The 27443-nt window shown below is 39.2% G+C and overlaps 1 protein-coding gene across 12 annotated transcripts in view; it reads left to right on the forward strand.

Moving 5' to 3' along the window:
- The first annotated feature begins 3067 nt into the window (after positions 1-3067).
- The window catches only part of NTNG1 (netrin G1), a 320109-nt gene continuing 295733 nt past the window's right edge, over positions 3068-27443 (forward strand). For 6 of the 12 annotated variants that reach the window (XM_045546658.1, XM_045546664.1, XM_045546666.1 and 3 more), the window contains exons 1-2: positions 3331-4115; positions 11032-11793. In XM_045546658.1, the coding sequence (XP_045402614.1) occupies positions 11548-11793 (246 nt within the window). In that variant the 5' untranslated portion in view covers positions 3331-4115; positions 11032-11547. Of the gene's footprint in view, positions 3164-3330; positions 4116-4261; positions 4369-11031; positions 11794-27443 lie in introns of those variants that run through there. The other 6 variants (XM_045546662.1, XM_045546660.1, XM_045546669.1 and 3 more) reach the window with 2 other exon arrangements.

Genomic DNA, 27443 nt, shown 5'->3' on the forward strand with positions numbered 1-27443 from the left:
TGTTATGAAGGATGTTTCTATTGGGACAGAAGCAGCAGTGATATTAAGCATAGATCACATAGCATCCAACTGGTCAAATAGAATTTGCCTCTTGTCATGGACTGTTTCCCTTCTCCCACCAAATTCACAAGTTGAAATCCTACCCCTCAATGTGATGGTGTTAAGAGGTGGGGCCTTTGGGCGGTAACTAGGTCCTGAGGGTGGAATACTTATGAATGGGATTAGTGCCCTTATACAAGGGACCCCAGAGAGCTCTCTACCCCTCCTTCTGCCTTGCGCAAATATAGGGAGAATACAAGGACCCACTAAAAGGTCCGCATCAGAGCCTGACCATGCTTGGCCCTTTGGATCTCAGCCTTCCGACCTCCAGAACCATGAGAAACGAATTTCTGTTGATTATATGCACCCGGTCTATGGTACTCTGTTATAGCAGCCCAAGCTGCCTGAAACACCTCTGATTTGAATATCAGACATCTAAGTCTTAAGGTAATATGGTCAGGGTTAGTTCCTATTAACCAGGAGGCTATAAATGAATCCTGAGAATGGGCAAAAATTATTCATACGTGCACTAAACGTTTATCTTATACCTACTTCATGTTAAGTACTTTACAGTATTTTTAAAAAGACACATGTCTTTTTGGACCAGACATATTGCAAATATGCCATCACTACCAGTCTGGCATATTGAAGTTACAAGTATTTAAACAACCTTGCCAAATCTCTAAAGAGAAGATTTTTAGGCAGCTAAGCACCTAGGAAAATGAACAACAGTTAGAGACTTAACAGGATTACAAATAAATGGATATCTAAATTGAAGAAGAATGAGGAATGCATGGAAACCAGCCATAGATCTGAAGCCAGAGAACTGAAAGATCAAACCCTTCTCTAAAAGGAGAGAGGGAAAAAAGTAGAGTTGAAAGGTTACATAAAAAGACAAAAATCATTCTTTCTAAAGAAAGTTAAATATATATGGGTGGACAAGGCAAAGAATGATAAGGAAAAGTAAGTATGCCTTAAATTATTTTCCCTGTTCTCAATAAAATATCTAAAGTAAATTTCTGATTGGTGCATATCACATAAACAAATATGCAAAGGTATATCGGGGAAAGCTGGTTTAATACACACATGTTAGTTTGGGGAGTATATCAGAGCCACCTAAATTGCTTTTTGGAGAAAACATCCTTCCCATCCCATCCCCACTGGAGGAAGGAACGAGATCTGGAGGGGAAGGAGTTTTAATGTTGAAAAGTCTCCAGTGATTCTGATTTACTCCTTAGAGTTTGGAACCACATGTGTAGTTAGTGATTTACTGAGCCTGTGAAAAGGTCAGAGCACATGTTTGAGAGAAAAACTCACCACTGGAAGACTCTCCCACTCCTGTAGTGGGAGATGCTATCGAACTGAAGAGGGTCCCCTTTTCACAGCAGACTTATTTGGGACTGCTGTCTGCCTCATAGTCAAATGAAGCCTGGGAATGAAGGAGGGTACAGGAGAGGAAAGGAGATTAGTTCCAAGATTTTGACAGATGAAACATTTCCCCAGATTTGGAGCCAATATCACAAAGACCTTGGTATATTCCAGAAGGGAATTTCCTAATCTCTGCATAGATTTCCTTTTTTTTTTTTTTTTTTTTACTGGAGATGGACCTAAAATGATCAGAGAAAGCTGAGAATGAGAGCTCAGAAAGGGCTTTCTTGGCTTGAGAAGGAAGGGCACGAGGGCAAGGAAAGGCCATCTGTATTTCAGGGTCCAGGCCAGGGGGCCAATGAGAAGTGAGACGTCCACTGTGGGTGCTGTTTCTCAGGTCCCGCTGCCAAAGGCTCCCATAGAAGGGACTGGCCTCTGAGAGGCTGAGAGGGAGGGCTAAATCGTGAGGGCATCTGCATATTATCCAAACGTTTCAAACCTGCAGAAGCATGGTCAGAGACTGGGGGGAGGGCCAGGAATGGCCACTGTTTAAGATTCCCTTCTAGGAGTTTCACTCCTGCAGGTGACTTGTTTTTGCAATGTCAGCACTTAAAGGACAGAGGTGGGAAGGAGGAAAGCATTGAGATCCCAGATTCCTGCTCTGAGGGAGTCAAAGAGGGAGGACTCCTTGTGGTCACTGAGGTGTTGACGGGGTAGCCTTGGGTGCTTGGAATCCCTGTCTTCCGGCTGGCTACTCAGGGACAGGGGGGGGCCAGTTACAGGCTCAATTTGACAGCCTTTGCCCCATGCACCCTTCTGCCAACACCACCCTCAGTATTCAGGGGGAAAGGACCCAACTACTCCTAGCGCCCTGCCTTCGCTGCGGGGAGCACAGGCATCAAGTGTTACAACTGCCCATTTGGTACCCTCTGCTTTCTTTGGCCAAACTTGAGTCAGGCTTCCTTCCTCCCTCAGGCCCCTGAACTTTAGCTTGCCCCAGATCTGAGCAAGCGCTAAACTGGAGAACATCCACCATGCCAGTTTATTCCCAAGTCCCCGGACCACAGGGATACATTTCTTGTCAAACCACGGGGGTCATGCGCCGGGTTTCCTGCCCCTCATCTGCCCCGCTTTCCCTCATTGCTTTCTTCCCTTTTCTATATAAGGAAACAAAAACACGCTGATTTGTGTTTGCTTCTGAGACGCTTGCAGATTTCTGCGATCAGACCGTTTTCTTGACGGTGAAAGTCTCTCCCTATTTTATTCAAGTCCGGATTTGTTTTTATCTGCTGTTAGTGCGGCAGCTAAGAACGATCCCAGGTGAGTGGGAGAACGAAGCCTTGGGGGCCCCGGGGTATTTGTCTTGCACTTAGGGAAACGCACCGCTCCCCTTTGAACTTCAACTTTCTAAAGGTGAAAAGAATTCCTAAAAGAGGAGGTGCGGGTATTGCCCCAGGCAAACTAACTGCCGGTGGAAAAACACCCCTGTGATCGCTTCTAGGGGCGAGGGGCGGGTTCGGGAACAAGGGTTCGAGGAGGGGACGGCGCAGAGACGGGGGGGACGGGAGGGGGCAGAAGTGGGAGGCACACGAGGCGATACTAGAAGCCGCACTTGTGTGGGCGAGCGGGAGTGCGGGGTGGGGCGGGGGGTGGTCCCGCAGCCCCCGCGCACGGAGGTCTGGAGCGGCGGCAGCAGCAGCAGCAGTAAGAGCGAGCGGGACGGAGTTAGGACCGCTCGGAGCGCCCGGGTCTCGGGGTGGTGTAAGGTTTGCAAGCCTTCCACTTGCCGGCGGTGGCGGAAGATCTGCTTTTTAAGTGAAACGTACGCGCCACCCCTCCGAGGGCTGCGGCTGCCCCGGCTTGCCGCTCCGCTTCTCCGCTCGCCGGGCCTGGCGCTCGCTCTGATTCGCGCTCGGCCCTAAGTTTGGCGCGAGCGCGCAGCCCACGCGGGCAGGGTCCCGGGCAGGCGCCGCGGGCGGGGCGGGGGGCCGGGCGGCCGCGATCCGGAAGCCTCGCGGGCCATGTGTGTTTCATCAAACGGACTCTGGGCGCGTCGCGTCTCGCAGCCATCAGCGCGATGTGCGGTGACATCTCTGACTTGAGCGGTGGAATGCGCGAAGGAAGCCCGGGCGAGCTCGGCGCTGGAGGAGCTTCTTGGCGCCAGTACTAATTGTCCTGATTTATGCCCCTTCTGACCAAGCTCAGCGTCTCCATCCGAAATAAAATGAAAGCTGTGCCAAGCGGGATAGAACCGCCTGGACGCCGGCTCTGATCCCCGGGAATCAGAAAAGCGTCCTGCGGCTAAAAAAAAAAAAAAAGGAAAAAGAAAAAGAAAAAAGAAGAAAAAAAAAAGGAAGAAAGAAAGAAAAAGAAAAAGAAAAAAAGAGAATAGAAATAGAAAGAAGGAAACGACCCCTCAGTAAAAGTTTAAGGCGAGAAGTGGAAGCGGCCGCGGCGCGGGGAGGCGCGGGGAGACCTCCGGGGGCCGCGATCTCGTTACTAACGTCGCCGTGTTTTGGAGGGAGAGGCCCCTTTCTCATCCTGCCTTCCTCTCCGCCCACCCCTGCTCCCTCCCCCTCGTCTACCTGTCAAAGTCACTGATCTTTTGCATTTCGGAAGAGGACGTCAACGGGAGGAATTCCCCTCCTCGAGCCGGCTCCGAGAGGGGGCGGCGTGCGGGCGGCTGTCCCCGGGGGGCCGGGGCGAAGGTAAGTGAGCGGCGGGGAGCGGCGCGCGGGTGCGGGGCTCAGGGTCTCCGGGCGCTGGCGGGACCCCGGGGCTGCGGCGTTGGCGTTGGCGGGGGCGGCTCGGGTCCACACGCCCACCCCTCCCGCTCCGCCCGCGCCCGGGAGGAGGCTCCGCCGCTGCGGCCGCCGCCCGAGGCGGACCAGGCTGGGCAGGGCCGCCGCCCCGCGCCGTCGGCTCGGCTCCCGCCCCGCGCCAGGGCCGGCGGGCCGCACGGTAAGCGCAGCCGGCGTCCCTCCCCTTCGGCGACCCGCGCCGCTCGGCTCTGCCCCGCGTCCCGGGGCTCCCTCCCCGCGCCCCCGCCCTCCTCCCCCGCGGCGCGATCCACAGGCGGGAGGGGAGGCTCCCGGTGGGCGAGCAACTTTGCGGAGCGCCCTGGGGGGGCAGCGCGCGGAGCCTCCGCGCTCACGCACACCCGCACCCGCACCCGCACCCCCGCACACGAGTCTTCCCGGGATGCGCCCCGAGCACGGTGCGCGTCTGCCCGCGGTACCCGGAGCCCGGGCGCTGCGTCGGCGCCTCAGTCCCCGGACTGCCGGGCACACCGCGCTCCCCCTCCACGCGCCCGACCACACACAGCGCGCAGGAGGGTTATCATTTTATTCTGTTTTGCCAATTGTCTTTGCTTGGGGGGGGGGGAGGCGATGTGGAACACTTGTCCTGTTGCCGGCCCTACAGAGCTAGTTGCCACACCGAGAGCTTTGTAGTGCCCTTCTTTTAATCTCCTTTATTGGTGTGAGATTAAAGCATTGCTATCCCGTGCTGTGCAGCCAGGGAGAAAGGGAAATTGCAAGAGGGAAACACTTGGTGCAGCAATGCTGTTTGGTGTATTTGCTCAGATTCTTTACTGCCATCACGTTAATCTGTTAATGGATTCGGCTAGGGACATTGAATTGCTGTCCTGTATGGTTCTGTGGATATCTATATATAATACAAATAATACTGAATATTATTGGGCCTAAAATGACCAATTAAGTGATTCATACAAGGGAAAACTTAGATTTAAAAAAAAGAAACTGCGCCCTCTGCTGTTTATTTTAGTAACCTCAGCCGGGGACCATTTTTTTCAGAAATCCACTTAAGAGTAAGTAGGTTGTCATCTTATAGGGCCAGGGAGGAAAATTCCTAGCGGGGATTTTAAAGCAACTTTATTTGGAAAAGTTGCAGGTTGGGTTCCTATCGTTGCGTCAGGTATAGTTTTCCAGGGAGTAGGGGGTCCCGCCATTCCTCCTCCATTCTCCTAAACACAGGGAATAATAGAGCCACTCCTTATAACAAATTGTCAATCTTTGGAATGGAAAATTCTGAGTAAGATTCAGAATTCCACTAAACATATGGTGAATCTGGCAGTAGACTTGCTCTAGAAATAAGGCCCTGTTTTATGACTGAAAATACTAAAAGTTTTTTTATCTTACAGAAATGAAAAAAAAAATACCCAGAGAGATCTTACAATAAAATCATTTATTCAAATAGGCTTAGTGGTTATGCTTGTTGGAAAGTTTTTCAAAAATCCCCTTTTGAGGGGGAAGTTTTTCTGATTGGTTTGGCCCTTGAGGAGCATCTCAAACCTGTGAGAGAATCAGCAGCCCCACATTTCATTAAGTATTTTGAACTGTGTCACTTTGAATGCCTTACCCGCCTCCCTTTCTCTTTGGCAAAGGAAAAGCAGCTCAGTAGCCGTCCAAGATTCTTTTTGAAGATAAGCAACTTTCGGTTTTTCATTAAGATAAAATTTGGATCTCTGCATGTGCATCAGCATGCCAAGAAAAAAAAAGCATCAAGTATTTCACACGTAATGTTGTTCCAGCTTACATACGTAAGGGATATATTTACTTTTCTTTTCTGGATGCCTTGAAATGAGATATATTTCACCGCTAAAGAACAACATGAGGATATTCAGGATTTTATGTATGGGGCTGTTAATTTGATGATATTTCCTATTGTGAAATTTAAGAGGGATAATCTTTAAAATTGTGTAAGGAAACAGTTTATTTGGGCATAAAGCTCTTTTCCTATTAAGATTTTTGTTTTGTCAGTTGTCACTGGGCATGTGTGTTAAAATGATTCAAGTTAGCTTTTTTAGGAGGAGGCTAATGTATTTTGCAGTTTCCTTTGTATATTTGCAATTGGTGCACATATCTGTGTTTGCTTCTATTATTATTCTGAAAAGCATCAAGTAACATGTTTAAAAAGTTAAGCCATTACACATTTAGTTGATAGGTTTCCTAAGTGTTGCAAAAATTTGGAGAGAGTTTTAGAGTTACAAAAGCACCAAGTCTCTTGGAAAGAAGTAATATTTCATTCAACTTAGAAAATCAATTGTATATTAACATTGAAAAATATGTCTGCATATGATCTATGTTGTATAATGTAAGGGAATATATTAGTCGGCAAGGTCTTAGGTTAGTAAGAGGTTTAGCATACCTTTAAAAATAATTTTATTTTCAGAATCCAAAGTTTTGTTTGAAAACTTCAGGTGGGTGTAGGTTTTCTCATTTATGTATTTGAGACCTTGGATCTCTGAACTTCCCTGTATGAGGATGAAATGTTTGTTGCTCATATGGTAATTGAACACCAGATTTCTTCCAAGCTTAACTGATTCTGAAATAATTTTATGTATTATCCTATCCACAAACATCCTACAAAATGTGTGCTATCTAATATGTCTAATCTGTCTTCTCTCAGTGAAAATAGAGATCTTTCAAATACTAAGGTGTGTTATTTGGTTTTATTATACATTTCATGATAGGCTGTTTCTCATAATACCCAATCAAGAATGAGTAAGCTATGCCAATGATGTTGCAGTACATCTTAAATTTCTTGTATTTTGAGAGACAGTTAACAAAAGGATAGAAGCATATGTTTCCCATTAAGATGACTAGAAAATGCTTTCTTCACAACAAATCAGTGCAAAGAACACTGAATACTTGTTAAAATATCTTATGTAATAAATTTCATTATGACTGTGTTAGAACCTGCTGATAGGTTATAGAATTTTTATACCTTTATCTCTTTATACTTTTCACTCAATGGTATATGATTGTAGTCAATTTTCCTTTTGTTCCTTCCCATTCAGAAACATGCATATTTATAAAATTCTTCATGTCTATGATGAATGAGTCAATAGCTGTCTATTTCAGGTACCCCTGAAGAGCCTAATATTTATGAAATAAATATCCCACTCCCACCTCTTAGTGAGACTATATAATAAAATGAATGCTGAAAGCCAACTAGATTAGGAGATTTACTGGCAGTATTTTCCTCTCAGTTGTTGAAATTGGCGATTGTTTTTGGAATATAATTGTTTATAATTTTAATCACTATTACTTACTTCCATGTTGTATTTTGAGAGAATTTTTTTTTTTTTTTGGAGCAAAGAAAGGGCCTGTGAAATGCCTTCTGCAAAGTTAATCCAAAGTAGAAGAGAATTAGCTACAGAATCCTGGAAAATATACATGTTCTATGTATGCAAAACCATTTTATAGCCCAGCTTAGTCCTGATCAATAATACCTATTTACTTGAGGGCCATGACATAATTTTATCTTTTTTCGTTGGCTCCACAAATTTATATAGCAGAAGTCTGTGGAGTACTCACAGCATATTAAGAGGTATTTTTATCAAAGAGGACTTCTCAGTGCTTTCGTTTCCAGGTGGAAGTGATGGCATTATTTGATTACAGTGAGTTCCCAAGGTTTGCAAAGTAAAGAACGAGAACTGGGGCTGCCCAGAGCTCTTCCGAAGCTGCTCTTACGTAGGTGACATGGACACCTGAGACAAATTCAAAGGCCACATTACTTGGCAATTAGTTTAGTTATGGGCTGGAAGGGATATGTTTAGTATATTAAGTCCCCAAATATGTCATTGACTGTCCTTCTCCTAATCGGTTTGCCTAGCTATTTGCTGTGATGACCTAGCTTTTAAGAAGCTATTGATAATTTCAACCTGGTTGAAAGCTTAGCCAGATGGGAACCCTTGGCATTAGGTAATGCAGGTTAAGGTGTAAATAATATTCTATTTTTCCATCGTTTTATTTTCTTTGAAAACTCTATCATTATACTTTAATAGCAAATTCCTAATTTTCACAGAGGCTTCTTTTCCATTGTGTGTCATGGAAGTTCATAGATTTAATTTCTTACTAATTTGAAGTTAAGAGGATTTTCTTTGAAGTGTATGTGGCACTGACAAGTAAAGAGACCCTGAAATGAAGGATACATAGTGATGGTACAAACATAAAAATGGGACTGAAATCAAATAATTATGTTAAAGAGCAGCTTCGTGTCCCCCTGCTCCTGATCTGTAATATGCCGTGGTCAATATCTTTTTTCTGTGTCAATGGGAGCTCATTAAACGTAAATTCTGCAGACTAACTGAGCCATGCCATATTAGTGCTTGCCAAAGCTTGACATTTTTAATCCATTAATAATATGTCTGTAATGTAATGGAAAACTATTAATCACAACTGGTTATGTGCCAGAAATTTAAGCTATAATTGGCTGCTGCTTGTCAAAAATGTCTGTTGCACAATCCTGCAACCACCTAATATTCAAATGTCTTGCACTCCTCTGCATTTTTCCTTGTCACTTCTCTAAATTCGATCAATGGTGTGGTCCATAATTCTGTGTAATGACCCTCATTATAATTCTGGTATACTTTAATGAGAATTCGTTACAATGGGATTGCTGTTGCGTCAGGAGATGGTAGTGAGTTCACACACGTTTCCTTACCTTCCAAATGTTTCACATCCAAATGTGTATAGTCACCCTTTATTTTGTGGTTACAGTAAGGCAAAATGTGAATGAGGACAGAGGACCCAGGAATAAGTTGATAAGGGGAATATCATTTATTGGGCTAAGAAAAGTGAAGACTAATCTCAGGATTACTGAGATTCAAATATATACTTACAGTCATATTTTTAAAATAATATTAAAAATTAATTCATCCCACTCACTCAGTTCACACTCAAAGCAGTCCATTCCAGGGCTTAAACATTATATCATTCTTGATAAATAAACGGCTGTATATACGAAACTAGAAATCAAAATTAATAATTTCTGACCTAGTAGATTTTACACTGCTGCAGTTGTAATGCCCACTTCCTCCCTCACCCTGAAAAGTGTTTATTTCCTCATAATAAAGTAGTAAACAGTTGAAACATGCATCTAGGAAATGTAGACTTGTGTCATTTTAACACCTTTTCAGATTATTACTTGTCAAATTCTTGGATGTTTCTGAAAATATCAACTTAGAATTACTAATGAATCCGAAAAAAGCAGAAGGCTGTAGTAGCCACAACACATGCTTCTCTGTGATTTTTTTCTTTTTAGCTTAAGATTTCAAAATGTGCTTAGCACAGTATAGTCTTTAGGTTACAAGGAAAAGGCAGATTCAAATCTGTAGTTTATACATGTTTAGACAAACTTCTAATTATTGCTTCATAGGAACTCAAATATTCAACACTTTTCCTAATAGAAAATATCACAAATTGCAGCTGTATGATAACATTTTATGAATTGAATATAATGAAAATTGCACTTGCATCCATAAAGCAATTATTATAAATTACTTTGCTATGGAAACACAATTCAACCATCTGTTGGCATTTCATAGTCTCTGTGGCTTAGTTCATTTTAAGATGGTACATTATTTAAATATAATGAATTCCCTTCATAAGAATGTTCGAAGATAGTGAACTTCCATATTTCAAGTGTTTAATATGAATTGAAGGCTCTATAATGGAATTTTCCAAAACCATGGGTTTTTTTTTGTCCCTTTTGAATTGTTTAAAAAATAGTTAATTTTTCGACTATGAATATGAATGAACTAATTAAGCAAATGCACTTTTTTTTGACTCCTAGTTTCCAAATATTAGTGTTTGTTTAGTTTGTTTAGATTTGGACAGTAATCTCTAAAGAGAAAAGTTGCCAGTTAAACTCACTAGTGACTTATACCCATGGTTATGTAGGCTGCGTTATCAGTTAACCAAAAGTACTTTTAAACAGTAATTTTTATTTTCTCTTAGAATTAGTGCCATATTATTCTGCTTCATGGCCTGTTAACTCACCCTCAGCTATTTTTATATGTGCATTTTAAATTGTGCGTTTTACTACAGAGTTTTTAGTTTTAAAGCAGCATATAATATTCGCCTTTGGGACAAATTCTCTTCTGTTACAGAAAGTAACAACAAATGCAGATGTAATGGCTATAAAAAGATGTAAGAAAATAGGAAATTCTTATGAAAGGAAAATTTGCTCCTTTGGATTTATTTTTGAATATTTTTTTCAGAGAGCCAAGTTATCTTTATCACTAAATGCTACTAAACAAAAGATGCTAAATTCTTCCAATATAATGAGCAAACCCACAGGGACAGACTCACGCAAACAATGCTAGTTTTCACTCCCGCTAACAAAAGGTAAGAAATATACAAGGAATTTGGAGATTTTTAGGGTCTCATTGCCAAGAGACAAAAGCCATACAAGTAGTTGTCATTCCTTTGTCATTGTTATAAAAGCGCTCATTCCCCCCATTGTTCTCTTGGAAGATTTTCTAGCACTGCAATATATGAGAAATGTTTAAATCTAGCTGCTTGCTCTCAGTTTTGTCAAGATGGAAATATAATTTTTGAAGCAAAAATCTGTAATTCACCTGGAACACACGCATCTATCTTTGTTATGGAAGAGTTAAATCCTTCATATCGAAATTCTCCCCAACATGAATGATTTCTGTAGTTTGCTCATTCTAGCAAAGCAGCTGAGTAAAGGTTATCCATATTACACCAATTTGCTTTATATTGCATCAAACCTCCAAAATGTCAACATATCATACATTTCGTAATACATTGATTCTGGGACAATAACTCTTACTCTTATTGTTTCTAAAAGGGTGTTGGTGCCAGAAGAAAAGAATGATTGATGGGAAACACACACCGGGCTACAGACACTCATCCTTTTGCTTCAGATACTGATATCTCAGCGTGCCCGAGCAGCCCCTGTGAGCTGAGCACATTGAGGATCACTCAGGGTTATCGGATGTACAATGGGAGAGCCATCACTTCGCTAAATTATTCTCTGCAACTGGACATCTTTTACAAAAACCAAACTACACCCGAGTCTATTTAATAGATATGTTCTAGGACAAAGAAAGAGCTGCAAGCAGTTGTTACCGCCTAACACCCAAGTATGTTAGGCTTCCACCAAAGTCCTCGATATACCTGAACGCGCACAATATTCCAACCCTTCGCATTTGGTTTTGGAATCTGCTTTGAGGTCCCATCCTGTTTTTTGTTTTTGAAATACAGACCTACCTACATATAGACATATATATATGTATCTGTAAAATAGAAACAGATCACAAAGCAAACTGCTTTAGCTTCTGCGAAGATTACAAAGCATTTAGAGATGTATTTGTCAAGATTCCTCTCGATTCATGCCCTTTGGGTTACAGTTTCCTCAGTGCTGCAGCCCTCCCCTTTGGTGTGGGGACATTATGATGTGTGTAAGACTCAGATTTACACAGAAGAAGGGAAAGTTTGGGATTACATGGCCTGTCAGCCGGAGTCCACGGACATGACAAAATATCTCAAAGTGAAACTGGATCCTCCGGATATTACCTGTGGAGACCCTCCTGAGACATTCTGTGCAATGGTGAGGCCACCTTTTTGAATAGAATATTTCATATAAATGGGGTCTAATTGCATATGCACACAAGTGTGGTGAGTAAGAAGGCTTAATTTATGCAATGAGCGGAATCTGCAGGTGGCAGATTGGTGTTAACAGGCTAGCTGCATTCTCAGTGGAGGCTGGCACTACCTGGAGTTACAATTTGCACTCTTGATTGATGCACTGAAACTCACCTTCTGCTTCCTTGCAACTTCAAAGTTCCATTGAGGCAGGTGCACTATGCACTACATATATTATAAAAGAAAAAAGTCCAGGTGAAGGTTAAATTTCAGAGTGGAGGCTGGGAATATGATTAGGACGTATCTGTTATGTTAAGGATAAAATCAGTTGGCAAGCCAACTTTAAAAACACACAGGTTTCTTAAAACCCATGTATAAGATCCGTCCCAACTTGCATAGTTCAAGGCTGGATTAGATTTCATGATTTTCTTCAGCAGGAAGCCACTATGATTTGGAAGGCCTGGTTAGGAGATGAGTCAGAAGAAAAGCAGAGGAGAGAGGGACCAAAAGCCTTGTGAGAACTTTTGCAAGAAAAGTCTTATTTGCCTACTCACGCAACCCTTTATTTCAAGGGTGGCAGTTTTCTATGGGTAAAGATGACCATTGGAAGGTTGAAAATATATTTGCTGAGAAGTAATGAGTTGGGACATACAAATTCAGATACTATCCTTTCGATAAGCGGAGTTACAGAATTTATTGTTCTCATGGTGTATATAAATCTTTTCCTGGTGGAAAGTTAAATACTATGTGAAAAGGTAACATTGGAGTGACACATTGAATTTTCATGAAGGACATAGCTGACAATATACCTATAAAGCATTACTAAAGAGACTGATGATTAAAACGTATAAATTAATGTACTAAAGAATTCAGACAGTGGGTTTAGCTGGCTTATGTTGTTTTTTTATTATGGGTGGTCTTTATTTGATACAAGGACCCGTGACCTCATTTTTCTCCACATAACAGATATAATTGTATGGCAGATTTTAATAGTATTCTTACCTGACTTTATTATCTTGAACCTGGCCTGGCATTTTCAGGATAGTGAAACTATTAATCAAAGGAACATCTGTTCACAATCCCCAGTGAGTTAAATTAGCATAAGATCATCTTAGACCTAGCACTATAGAAAGAGTTTTGTACCAGGAAAACAATTTTGAGCAATAAAGAGTGTTTTCACCTAAAAGCTAAGGGCTTGCCATTTTTCAGAAGTGCCTTTGGGGACTGGTTTGAATTATAGTCTAAACCTGATTTTGTGGAGAGTGAGAAAAAGAGCTTGGCTATTAGGTGTCACTATGACTAAAGTGCCCTGAAAGACTAAATATTTCAAAGAGAGGACCCGTCTCTCTGGGAAACAGGTATGTGCTTTGCAAAGATGTTGCATTTTAGAAACCAGAGACTTCCAGAGAAGGAGTTTATTCAAACATTAGCAGAACTATAATATATGTGTAGAGGAACAGAGGCATTTGTTGGCTTTATATAAGGTTTTTAATAATTTCTCAGAAAAGGTCAAATTTAAGATCTCATTGCAAATCCGGGCTGAAATTGCTGTTTGGGTGATAGGTTGTGCAATCTTCCACTCCTTATAGCAGGGTCCTGGGCCAGCTTTTCATATTAAGAACACTCGGCTCTATGTATTGCTTTGTATGACACTTGTAACAATATGCCTCTTCTGGAGTTGTTTAACAATTTAAAGATCTTAGTAAAAAAGCAAATACTTTTCGCTCGGTGCTTTTCCCCCTCACATAGTCCCTGTACAACGTGTTCAAGGTGTGATTTGTATGTGCACCTTCCCTGATCTCAGCCTCTGGCCAGACAATGCTTGTTCAGTGCTGCTCCTGTCCGTCATTTTGAAGGGTTTACTTGGTGTCTTCCGCATGCCCCTTTCTCTCCTCCACAAGTAGAAAGGGCATATTACAGAACTTCCCATGCCTGCCTTTCAAAAGGACATGCTCTAAAGTCCTTAAGTCCATCCCCACCAGTCCACTGACTAAATGATGTCAGAGATCAAATGGGAAAAAAAGAATTAAAATCATATCCCTCACCTTTCTCAAGACATGTATAGCATGTATACTTTGCAAGTTCACATGAAACTCCACAGGACAGTCTTTTAAAAGGCTGCATCTTAGTATGATGCAGACCTCCAGAAGCCTTGGTGGATTTAAACTTGTCATTGAGCACAATGGTTTTCCAAGGGAGGGTGTAAGGTTTGTGAGATGTTACCTATCAATGCGTAATTTGTATTCCTTAATATGCATGTGATTGGTATAACAGATTTAATAATCTATCCTTTAAATGCACACGTTGGGACTATTCGTATGCATATCATATGCCAAGTCAATGATAATGGTCTAGTATAGCAACACGTCCTCTCTGCACTTTTGGATTTTCCATAAAACTCTTCAGCGTAAGGGTTCCTGACACAAGGCTGTAAAACTGTCTCAGGATGCTGTCATATCAGACCTGTTTAGGTGCTCCTTAGCCCAAGGTCTAATGGGGATCCATAAAGTCATTTGTGTTATGACTTACGTGTTCTTCCCTCCTTGACACTCGCATCCATACCTGCTCCCTCAGAGTCGTTATGGCCTATTAAATCAGGGTAGCTGCCACATAAGCACAGCCACTGCTTAGCCCCTGCATGTAAATGTTTGCTGCAAAATGGTTTCAGTAATCACTTGTTCAGCTAGCGACACCCTTATTAGCTGTGACTGTAGAGTTCTGAGCACCGAGGGGACATTTGGCAAGAGAAATACCCTACAATTTCCATAGCCAATTTCTTTAATATAAAGTTGAAGTTCATTGGCATTGGGTTAAGAGTCTTCATTGCTGCTTTTTGCATTTGCTTCATTATTATATACCAGTGACTATCCATGAATATTGCATTTATTTTAATATAGAATGAAATTTTAGGGAAAACAGTAGATCTCTGCTTATTAACCCGGATGACATACTTAATAAATCTTCAGTATAATTTTAAATTGTTCTATATTAATTGTACCAGTATTTACAAACATTGGTTTTCCATAAACATGCATATGTATGTATGAGTTGTATATATTGAAAACCATATACTTTCTTTTTAACTTAATATGTTCTTTTAAAGTTGATGGTGGCTTAAAAAGATCCTTGTTTTTGTTGAGGGGGAAGAATTGGAGGGGTAGAGGAGGGTTAACATACCATATTTGTGTAGATCCTATCCTTTCAGCCACATTAAAAGCTTCAGGTAGCATAGCTTTGTCAGGAAACACAGATCATCTCGTGACTGCAATTTGTTTCAATTTACATAAAGAGCAGATAGGATGATCTGAACCTGCATGTAAAGCTGAGGTGACAACACAAAGCTATGACTTGTTCTTTGTGTTTAGACAAACTTAGCTGTCATATCTCCACATAACACCCCAGTGGCTTAAAAATGGCAAAATTATCTGCAATTATCTCTAGCCTGCAGCTCATTTTCTGGATAAGCTAAACAGAAGCTTTGAAAAGAAGCCTACAGACGGAAGAAGTCATGTGTGTTTGTACAATTTATGGCACAGAAGTGCTGATGACTATAGAAATGGAAGCCCTTGAGTGCTGCTATGGATTTCAGAGCCAATCAAAACTAAATTAGAAAACAAAGATTATTAAAAAGTCTTCCGTGCATGTAATTTTGGCATAATATTATGAGGTGGACATTAAATGTTTCCCTTGGAGACTTTCAGCATCATTAATGCAGCATGCCTTTAATTACAAGTAGACTCATATTACTAAAAAATTGGAGAAAATAAAGTACTCTGAGGTATAGTTAGTAATACCTTCATTAGGTTTACTGAAATAATTAAAAGAAAGGGTATAATTTCTCTAAATAAAATGTCAGAATTTGAAATGAAAATGGATTTTCTTTAGGAAATTTACTAATGTATGCCTGTGCTCTCGATAGGCATTTATTCAAGTACCTTAACAGGTCTACTAATGATCATCCATATTGTGCTATTTCTAGATAGGCTCCTATTAAGAAAAGAATTTTAATGATTGTAAGCATTGTGGATAGAGCTATTTCATCACGTTCAAATGTAATTTACAAAAATAGCAGAAAGCCGCCTTGTTTTATGATTCCAAAGGAACCCCCTGGGATGAGTGAGTGGTAATGCAGAGTCTCAGGGCTATCCATAACTTAAATTTCTGGTTTGACATCAGATCAGGTTGCCATGTGGTGGCTATCAGGTGGCTTTTGAGAAATTAATTTAATAAACTCAGTTACATTTTCAATGACATGGAATTAATATCAATTTTCCAAAAACTAGAAATGACGTTGACTTATATAATGATCAACTAATCTTAAAAATACACTCTGTTCACATGAAACAAAATTCAACAAATGAGTGAAGTTTTAATAACATCTTTCATTTGAGCTGATTTATCCCTTAATGATGCTAGAATGGAATTTTCTAAAAAAATCTTCAGTTCTTTCATTAACACTTCATTGTTATTCATTATTTAGATGTGTTTCTTAGGAAAGTTTAAGTCATATTTGTAATGAGTTAAATTCTAAGAAATCAGTTTTTCTGATTCTGTCATTATATCAAGTATTTTTTTTGTTGAGGAGCCTACAATATTTCCTTGTTATCTATTGCATCAAGTCTAAAGTACTTTACCTGTTTTTTAAATTTGGGTGCATGCAACCTTATTTCCCAATACTTCCTATCAGGACCCTGTGGCATCTCCAGGGGATTTAAGGCTAGCAATCTGATTGGAAGGGGGCTACTGGATTTGAGTTGAAGCTTCGTTGGCATAGCATGCACGGCTTATGGGGGAGGCCTTGGGAAGGAGCTGATGAAGATTATGGCGGGGCTAACAAACCTAAAACCACCTCATGTCATTCATTGTTTCCACTATTCCCTGTGTGTATAAGTGTTCTTGTCTTTGTTGCTCTAATGCTTCCCAAATATTACTACAGACCTACTGTGTGAAGAGTGAAGTGAATAGAGCTTTCAGCACATACAAAACCTACTGGTGGTGGTGGGAATCGAAGTTAAATACTACATGGTTGCTGCTGCCAAAGAAAGTAAAGAAGAGTCCTGAGCAAAATTAATATGAAGTAGTGGGCATCCAGGGAGTGGGAGAACAGAGAAGTAAGACTAGCACTTAGCATTTAAAGGTAAAACATTATTTTGCAGCTTGTCAAAGGGCCACTTGGACAATACTGTCTGGTAGACAAGTGCTTAATGTTAAACAGTGTCAAAAAAGGAGAGAGAAAAAGGCTGGGTGGAGCAGATGAATGCACAGCATTTTAATGACAGCCTGGTGGCCTGGTTAATAGTAGAATGACTTTTTATATCTGGCAGGATGGAAGAGGAACAAAAAGCCATAGAACCTGATGAACTTTCTATATATACATATTTCATATATGCATATCTATATTTATTAATTTAGGAGGTGCTGGAATATGCTGAGTAAGATGAATATGGGTCATCTACTTGGAGCTCCTGTTTTACATAATGATTAGAGGAAACATTTAACTGAAGGCAAAAATGCAAGATTTTTAGAGGTGAAATATTTGACTTCAAAATAATGACTGCCTTGTGATGGGCTACTTTCAATTACCTCCTTCAGTCCTCCAAGAGATAACTTCATCTGCTCTATAGTTTAGAGGAACATCACTTGAAAAGTGTGAGAAGTGGTGTCCTCAAATATCACCGTCTGTCTGGACAGTTTTGGGGTGTATTGGGCATATTCTCCAGACTTTTGCAGGGCTTGCTCTGCCTTTTTTGTTTTTGTTCTTTAGTATGGGTGTTAGGCTGGTATCCTGATCCTCTGATTTTGAAGACTAGTGTCATCACACAAGAAGCCCCTCACCTCCTGTCTACCAGGACAAGCAGAAGATATTCCTTTTTTTTGGCATAGTGTGTGCTTCTTTCCATGTACTCTTATTCCACCTATCCTTCAAGGTCTCTAGTTCATACGCTTACTATATTCTGACTCATTAACTGGATCACTACTCTCTAAGTGAGAGAGCCACCACACTTGCTGATGCTAATAGGAGTTCACCAGAGACTGTACATCATACAGTTTTTATATCTCATAGCATTTAACATATTCCTAGACAACAAATAAATAATAACGTGGTTTTTAGTTGATTAATTCATCAATTGATTGAATATACTACAGTCACGTACTGCATAGCAACAATTTCAGTCAAGAATTGACCAGTTCTACCATGGTGGTGTCATAAGATTATAATACCATATTTTTACTGTGCCTCTTCTATGTTTAGATATGTTTAAATACACTAATGCTTACCATTGTGCTGCAGTTGCATACAGTATTCAGTACGGCAACATGCTGTGCAGGTTTGTAGCCCAGGAGCTATAGGCTGTATGCATAGTCCAGGTGTGTAGTAGGCTATGCCATCTGGGTTTGTGTAAGAACATTCTGTGATGCTCACACAAGAATGAAATTGCCTAACACATTTCTCAGACCTTACCCCCGTTGTTAAGTGACACGTGACTGTATTTGATTACCAGAATGTTTTCTATTTCTTGAGAGATTTTTATCACAAACCTAACACTTGTTTTTTCCTCTGAAAATTAATAAACAATTAGAAAAATTTAGCTACTGCACTCGGGAGCTTCTTTCTGATGATCTTCTCAAAAGAGAGATGGTAGAGGCAAAACCTACTGAGTCATTTACATATGGTTTTTCATCCATTGTTGAGTTTGCTACCATGTTTTCCACATTTATTTTTGTCATATATTCTTCAAAAATATGATTTTAATAGCAATACATATTTTATACTATGGATGTACAATATTGTATTTAATTATCTTCCCTTCTTGACATCTTGGTGTTCTTTCCATTCTTTTTTCTATTGGTTATAAGGCTGTGTTGAGCATATATCCACATAGTCTTCTTTATCTAAACAGAATCTTCTTCTCCCATGTACCAAACCTCCCATATTAGATGAATATGTTTTTAGGATGTTGAGCCCATTGTATCATATTTTGTTGAGGCTAAAGGGGAGGGCTATATTCCCGTTGCTCAAGGATGGAATTACCACTGAATGGAATGGACATCCTCTATGGCACTCATAGGGAAAGAGGTGCCCTGAGCCTTAGGCAGGTCCCTTTCTCTGGCCATGCTCTGTTTTGTCTGTACATGAGAGTGTTTTTGGAGGCAAAAGGAGACAGCTTTGGCCTCATGGTGGAGAGCAAAGTCAGGAGACCTCTTTGGAGCATTAAGCTGAAGATGAGCAAATTACACCTTGTAAACTATGCCTGTGGCTTTAAAACTTGCTTTAAATTGATCCACGGTGAGAAATAGATTTTATGTTGGAACTCAGTGAACACACACTTACACACACACACAAAAAAAACAAAACCTTCACAAAATAGTTCTTATACTTTCTATGTGCAATGACTTCTGATATTTTTTCCTTTATATTCCTTTCTCTTTCTGTTATTTAACAGATAATTGAAAAGTACTTACTATTCTGATCCACAAATCATATGTAGCATTGTTTTGAAACTTGGATAAATGGAAAAATACTGTACATATCATCATATAGTGTCCTTTTTAAAATTCAACATTATGTTTTTGAGATAAACTGTTGTATAGTATTCTACTATGTAGGTGTTTCTTCAACCAGTCTTCCATTTCTAGACATTTAGGTTGTTTGGTTTTTGCACTTTAAGGCTCTTGACCAGTGTTGTCAAATTGTCCACCAGAAAGATAGTTAACAATTTACACTTCCACCAGCATGTTATGAAAATATGCTAGAAATTGGATCCTCTTCAATACTGGACATTATATTCATAAATTTTCTTCTAATATAGGGCCTTAGCAGATAAATGAGGGTATGGAGTTTACCAAAAAGGATAATGATAAAATTGTCCTATTCCTCACCTGTTCTGCTAAGATTATAATTTTTAAAATTTGACATTGATATAGCAACATATTTGAAGATGATATGACATTTTATTTTTTAAAGATTTATTCATTTATGGAGAAGGTTAGGTTTTTAATATGCTTCTTGGCTATTTAAATGTATTTCTCACTGCAGTAGTTTTAACTCCTTTGTATTTTTTGCCCGCTTTCTAACTTTTCTACTGGCCACCAATTAAAAATATATATATAATATAAATATATAAGTATATATATATAAAGATATATATAAAAATATATAAAATATTTTGGCCTTTTATATAAACTCCATTTTTTTGTTAGTTCAATTGGTTCAAAATATGAATATCCTTTTTGCCAAAAGAATAGATCTCCTTTCAGAGACTTTTCCACACCCTTCATTTTGTGGAAATGTTATGAATTTCTGCACTGGTCTTTGGTAGCAAAGACATAAACTTAAGGCTAGGGAAAGATTCATCTGAGTGCCCGCTTCTCTCTTTTGTTCCTATTGTAAGCACTTTGTGAAGTTGTCATTTACCCTTAAGCAAAGCATCATTTTTCACTTAGCATCAATCCTTTAGGAAATAGTTGCATCCTGCAACATTTGCCTTGTATTAAGCTGCTGGTGTGAAATCTGCTTTGTCTTTAGTTCACCAGACCAATAGGTAGGATGGTTTTTCACGTGCCATTTTTAAATTTTAGAGTTTCTTTTCCTACAAAAGGGGAAAATGATGAAAGTTGTTCCACAGCATAATATTTCCAAGAAACTTACTGAGATTGGCAAGTTGTAAATTTCTTCTCATTTTGCTGGGAATAGAGAGATTCACATAGTATCTGTTCCATGAAAATTAAAGATGTGAGCTGAAGAAGAAACCAGAATTGGTTTTCACTCTCTGACCTACTTTGGAGCTGACTTCTAAAATATTAAATGAAGAATTGAACTGAGTATTGCTCTAGTACAAAGAAATAGTTCTTTTGTTCCAGAGAGTTGATGTCCATTGAGAGGTCCAGCTGCTGACATTATCATGGGGTCACATCTGCACAATGATTTTTCAACATCACCTGTAAGTTTTTGTTTCTTTCCTATTGCTCCCTTTTCTTTTTGGGAGTGATAAAAATGAAGAAATCAAATACACTTTCAAACAACTTCTAACCATGGTCTAAAAATGAATCTTGTGTTTCAGCAGTGTTGTCATGGTTCCTCTGTAGTAATCTGTTTTAAGGAAGAATTCATGTATTGATAGAAAAGATTGGACAAGTGTGAGGAATATGAAACCTGCCTAGAGGTTAGAAGACTGTTCTAGAAAAAGCATCCTATATTTCAAAAAAAAAAAAAAGATATTTTAGTGTGTGCCTAGGTGCTAGAAGACATGAGTGTGGGATGTGTAAAACTATAAATTGACTTCCAGACATGGAGAGCTGAGATTTGTAGGTCATGTGAAGGTTATACCAGAGGACCACAATCTTTTTGAAAGTGACATTCAAAAACTATGGATTTCCTTGTAGGTCAGGGTGGATTGAAGTCATTCATATAGTGGACCATCCACACGCTCTCTCAAGAGAGAAGAGAATTCAATGCATGCACTCTGCACAAGTTGCAGAAGAGGATATATGCATGACACAGAGAAAATGAGCTGGTGGCCAATATGCTCATCTGAGGTTGGTGATTGATGCCTGGACCACTCCATACAGGTTTTTATTTCAAAGTTTAGAAAGACTAATCTTATCTGAGATGTTAAAGAGCATTCTCATCAATGTGAGAGAATTATCTGGCTCCAAATTATGTTCTATTTAGCCATCACAGGGTCAGTGCTTTTATAGTGCATAGCACAATGTGATGCATATAGTAGTACTTAATGCATGCTTGTTGAATTAAACTTGCATTATATTTTTACAGAAAACATTTGGAGCTCATATTGATAAAGAACTTATGTGGTGCCATGTACTGTACTAAATGCTTCGACTGTGTTTGTTCTTGAAATCCTCAATCCTATCTTATCCTTATTCACCAGATGAGGTGATTAAGGCATGAGGTTAAATAATTGTTCCAACTAAATTGGGAACAGGATATAAACCCAGGCACTCTGACACTCATGTTCCACTCTGAAACTGTTCTATTCCCGCCCTAATTTTATTTGTAGCATGTGGAATAAAATCATAGTGAAAAGCTTTTTAAAAATCACATTTATGATTTGGACTATGAGCTATGAATACTATGATTTTGTTATTTAAAAAAGCCTTTTATCTGAAATAACCTTAGAAAATTGGATTCTGTAAACAGAGTGTGCATAATGTTGGAAATACACATTACGTGATGAGTGTCTTCATTCAGGGATAAGATAACCAATCAGCAGTGTTTGTTTCCATTCTTGCTTTCTTTTCCATTAACGTGTTCATATAAATGGAAATAAGCTGTTAAAAATCATAGAGAGCAGAGTACATATTGCATTCACCATCTAAAACCAGAATAATAAGTCAGCAACTGTTGGCTAGTTAACAAAATCATATTCTTGTGGGTGAGGTGTTGAGAAAAGTAGTCAGCGTGGTGCTTTTGTTTTGTTTTTGGTTTTTTACAGTATCAATAACAACTGTTATCATATAGCCAACTGCCTACATGCTGTCTCTACTTGGATGTCTAGTAGGCATTTTAAACTTAACGTGTTTATTATAGAACTCTTGATTTCTTCTCCTCAAATTTATTCTGCCTCTAGTCTTTCCCATATCTGTAAATGGCAACTTATATTCATCTAGCCACTCAAGACAACAAATCTGATAAACTTCCTTAACTCTTTTATATCCCTGACAATACATACCATCAAGTCCTGTTAGCAAAACCTTCCAAATATATTGCATATCCGACCACTTTTCACCTTATCCACTGCTAATAACCGGGTTCCAACCAGCTTTGTCTCTATGCTAGACTCCTGCAGTGTCTCCCAGTTGATCTCCTTGCTCCCCACTTTTGTCCTATTGATCAAACTCACATATATTTTATATTTTAATATCTTATATAATATGTATAAAATGAAAAATATATAAATATTATGCATAATATAATTTTTATATATGTATATAGTTTTAAAGATCTGAATCAACCAGGTCCTTTCCTTCATCAGTTTTCTCTTACAACCCTTTGTGTCCATTCAAAATTGTATCCAATTCTTACTATCGTTTGGGAGTTTCTATACAATCCGGTCACTGAATATCTCTCCCACCTCTGCCGTCACTGCTCCCACCTTGCTCAGTCCTCTGTAGCTGCACCCTCTTTATGTTCCTCGTAAACCTCGGTTTATTCTTGCCTCTCTGCTTGGATCCGCATTCTCAGTATCTTCCCATAGTTTGTTCCCACATTTTATTCAGGTCTCTGCTAAAAAAAAAAAAAAAAAAAAAAAAAAAAAAACCCTTCTCAAAGGGGCCTATCTGACCGCCCTGTCTAAAATACACCTCCTCTACATCATTTACCCATCCCCTGAGCCTGCTTGAGTTTTCTTCATTGTACTTATTACAGGGATAATTACAAAAATATTTAACAACTGGAACAGCATAAGCACTGACCAAACAGAAGAGAAGTCAGTGGTTCTGCCTTACCCCCACCTCCTATCAGACCAGTTATGAATGTCTGACATTTATTATATATTTGCTCACTTATTCATATCTCTTTTCCCCTTCAGAATACAAACTCCAAAGGGCAGGAACTGTGTCTTGTATGCCCAGTGAATATTGGTTGAATGAATGAATGAACTGTTAAAACAAAAATATGTTAATTTGACTGTGACTTTCATATCAAAGATTATTGCTCTAATACACATAGGGTCTTTGGGTGTATTGTCTGTGCCGGAGGCCCTTCATCTTAAAAGTCCTTAATCTTGAAGAAAATCATTAAATATTTATTTTTAAAGACTGTTTTTAAAGTAGATAAGCAATAATAAATACATGTCCAACCACCACTTAGAATTAACAGTGGTCATTGTATTGTTTTTGTTAGGATTTTAAAAAAATAAATAGACATTACTGACAGAGTTGAAATTATCTTTGCCCTGTCTCCTGAGCCATTCCTTACTGCCTTCTCCCAGAGGAAACCAGTGTCTTGAATTGGGGGTATTTCCTTCTAATCCATGTTTTTATATTTCTTGTACCAAGCTTATGTGTTCAAAAATAATATATAGTTTTGATTTAGGGTTTTTTAAGTATGGCCATCCTGTAAAAACTATTCCATAACTTTCATTGTCATTCAACATTTTATATCTATATCTATATCTATACGTATTTCATTGTATAAATACATTTTTCATCAGTGGAAATTTAGAAAGTTTCTTTTTTTTTTTTCTTTTTAGTTTTTGGCAATTACCAGCCACTCTACAAGAAAGATCATTGTATCAATCTCTTGCTGTGTATGAGCAAGATGTTTGTTTTGTTTTGTTTTTCCCAAGGTATGCACCCCAAAGCCAATCTGTTGTATTGTAGAGAATGGACATTTTCATCAAATGTGGTTGCACCACTTTGAATTCCTACCAATGGATTATAGGATTCTCCTCAATAAGTTTTGTTTTATTTTGTTTACTGATATGTTTCCTCTTATTATAATTAAGTTTACTTAAAATATCATGTTTCTCTTATTTACTTAGCTGTCAGGACATGTATAGTTAGATTTTATGATCTATCATAGTAACCATAATTACCTCAGGATTTTTGATAAAACTATATGTACCATGGCTCTTAATCTCTCATCTTTGTTTTAATTATTTAACAGTAAATCACTTGGAAGTTGTATAATCATCACTAATAAATATTCAAAATGGTGAGTCAGCAGAAAGAAGGACAGAATTTAGAGAAATAAACATTGAGCCAAACTCTAAGCAAACTTCTTTGACCGGTGGCAACAAATTTTAAGAGTGGTACCTTATGTCTGGCCACCTGAAGTGAGAGGTATACTCTGACCTACATAACTTAGAGAAAAACCACTATTTTACAAATTATTTTTAATACTTAGCCATATGTAATTTTTTCCAAATTCATTGTCTTCATTGCTAGACTGTAACAATAGCCTTGTGGTGCTTTTAAACTAGAAGTCTCCTTGCTTACTTTGCAAGATGATATATAAATATTGCCTCATCCATCACTGGAATGACTTGTCTCCTAGATGAAAACCTGAGGGTGACGTGCAACTGTAATAAATTTGGACAGCAAGGGAAGGGTTCCATTTCCAATTAAAACCACAGCCAGGAAGTTTCCATTTAGACTGGCAGGGGAGGTAGATCAGTACCATTTTGTACATTTTCTTGTCTGTTTAGGGAGAATTGAGGCTCTTTTAGGAGTAGCAACAGTAGATTTTACACCACTTTATGCCCTCCTAAGAAAGGGCCAAATGCCCCTTCTCAAGAGAAAGTTTCTGGGATCATTGAGTTTTGGATATTTAGAATCAGGTTTTCAGAATTGAAATGTCTAACATGGGAAAGTTCATGGCTTTAAGGATATTTTACTTGGATTCAAACTGGTCTGAGGTTTAAGTTCCAATTTAATCAAGTTATTTCACTTCTTTGTTCTGAGGAATAATAAGATAATGGTATACTTAGCACGGTGCCTGGCATATAGTAAGTGCTCAATAAACATGAACTATCTGGCCTTCCCTGCTGTTACTGATGTCACCTAATAACTAAATGCTTACGAGATTCAGGCTCCAAGCCAGGTATTTAAAATCAAAACAATTTCCCAACTATGGTTTTAAAGTAAATGAAATGTATTCTAAATAACACAGAATTAAAACAATCACTCATGGATGCAGTGGCATTTGCTCTGAAATTATAAGAGCTCAGTGTTTTAACAATCACACTAGACATGTCTAAAACCAATATAACTATTTCTGAAAGCAAAAAAAAGTTAACAAAATAAAAACTGCGCAAATAAATAAAAGTTCATTTTATTAATAACATATTGGAATAGGCTCATTGTGTTGGCTCTCATGGAGGCTTAGCAAGTGAGAGAAATTCCTTCGTGGGAAATGGAAATGCTGGGTCCTAAATCAATTTTTATGGCTGTCAGATTATACATATAATCCCTTTCCTCAAAAGCATCCAGCGGATCACCACACTCCAGATCAAGAAAACAAAGCATCGTTAGGTGAAGCCTTACTTTCATAATTCCTGCTTACTCCCACTGCATTTTTTACATCACACGATATTTCCATTCAGCGTGTTCAATTAGAGACACCAACACGTTGCATTATCAGAGTGACTGTGAATTGGGAATCAGCGCTGTTTCCTTCCAATGAATGTAGCTTTGCATGGTGGTTTAAAGAGGGGAGAGCAGGCTGGATCTCGGCCTCTACCTACAGCTTCCTTGTGCTGGGCACAACGGGCTGGTCTCGTGCATTATGCAGACTTCGCAGTTATAACTTGATCTTGTGCAGTACTCACACCGCATCCTGGAACGAGCACCACAAACGGGGGAAAAGCTGTTGTAGACCATACAGAAACTTTATTTACATGACATTGAGTGATAAAAGTAATAAGTGTTAATAATTTAGCTTACGTACTGAGCACTTACTATGTGTGAAGTTGCTGAGCTAGAGATACAAGATGTGTAAGACATTTCCTGACCTCTTGGAGCTAATGACCAAGGCAGGGAGAAAAACATTAAATAAGTACCAATAACCGTGACTGTGTTACATGTTTTATGGAAGAAATTTAAGTATCTGTGAGATTATGTAATCTTTATTCTGGTGGTGCTAGGAGAGTAAAGACCATTTTTTCTTAAGGGAAATCTGGATGTTGTCAAATGCAGGATTTGCTCAATGATGTTTTTGGTTTTGCATCTATATTCTTAAAGCTATTAAGTCATTGAACTTTAATGTTGAAATTCCTACAGTTAAAGGGCTTTGCTATCACAAGACTAGAAATCTAGCCCCTAACTCCTTTTCCTCACTGAAACTATGTTTTTAAGGCAATTTAAAAGCAAGTTTTCTTAGCATGGCACTGCCCTATTGTAGTAGGCAGTTTGCCTTAGCAATGCACTTACTACTTCATTTTGTAATTATCAGTTACTAGTCTGCCTCTCATACCAGACTGTAAGCTCCTTGAGGGCAGGAACAGAGCCTTGTTCTCTGTCGCATCCCCTATAATTAGTATAGTGTCTGATACATCGTGGGCCCTTAATATCTAACTGTGGAAGTGTCTGATACATCGTGGGCCCTTAATATCTAACTGTGGAGTGAAGAATCCTTCTTCCTGGCTGCTCTCCTAAATTTCTGCTCTCTCCACTTTTGCTTTCATTTTTATTATTGCCCCTCAATTATCTTTTCTGCCACCTGGCTTCTTCTTTCCACTGTCTTTGCCATCGTTTATCATATCAAAGTAACCTCATGGAGAGTCTGGCAGAAGGTGACCCTTGGGGATATCTTGTGGGGGTATTTAGTGGTTTCTGTCCATTGTACATTCTCTAACTTGTTGTTTCTTCCAAACAGTTCAATTCTGTAAATTCTGGACATGTTTATGGAATTCCTTGCTCTGCAGAGCCCTGTGCTGGGTGTGTAATGGGAGGTAACAATGACAGGCCAGCCTCTGCCTTCAGGAAGCTTTATAAAATAAATAATTCTTTACAAAGGAGAAGAAAATAAATATTAAGCTAGAGCTAGATATAAAGAAGTATAAGAACACAGAAAGAGGCAATTCATTGCAAACACAGAGGGATTAATGATAGCTTTATAAAGAGAGAAGCTTTGGGCTGAGCTTTGAGAAAAAA

The sequence above is a fragment of the Lemur catta genome, chromosome 3 (assembly GCF_020740605.2).
Source record: "Lemur catta isolate mLemCat1 chromosome 3, mLemCat1.pri, whole genome shotgun sequence".
Taxonomy (NCBI): Eukaryota; Metazoa; Chordata; class Mammalia; order Primates; family Lemuridae; genus Lemur; species Lemur catta.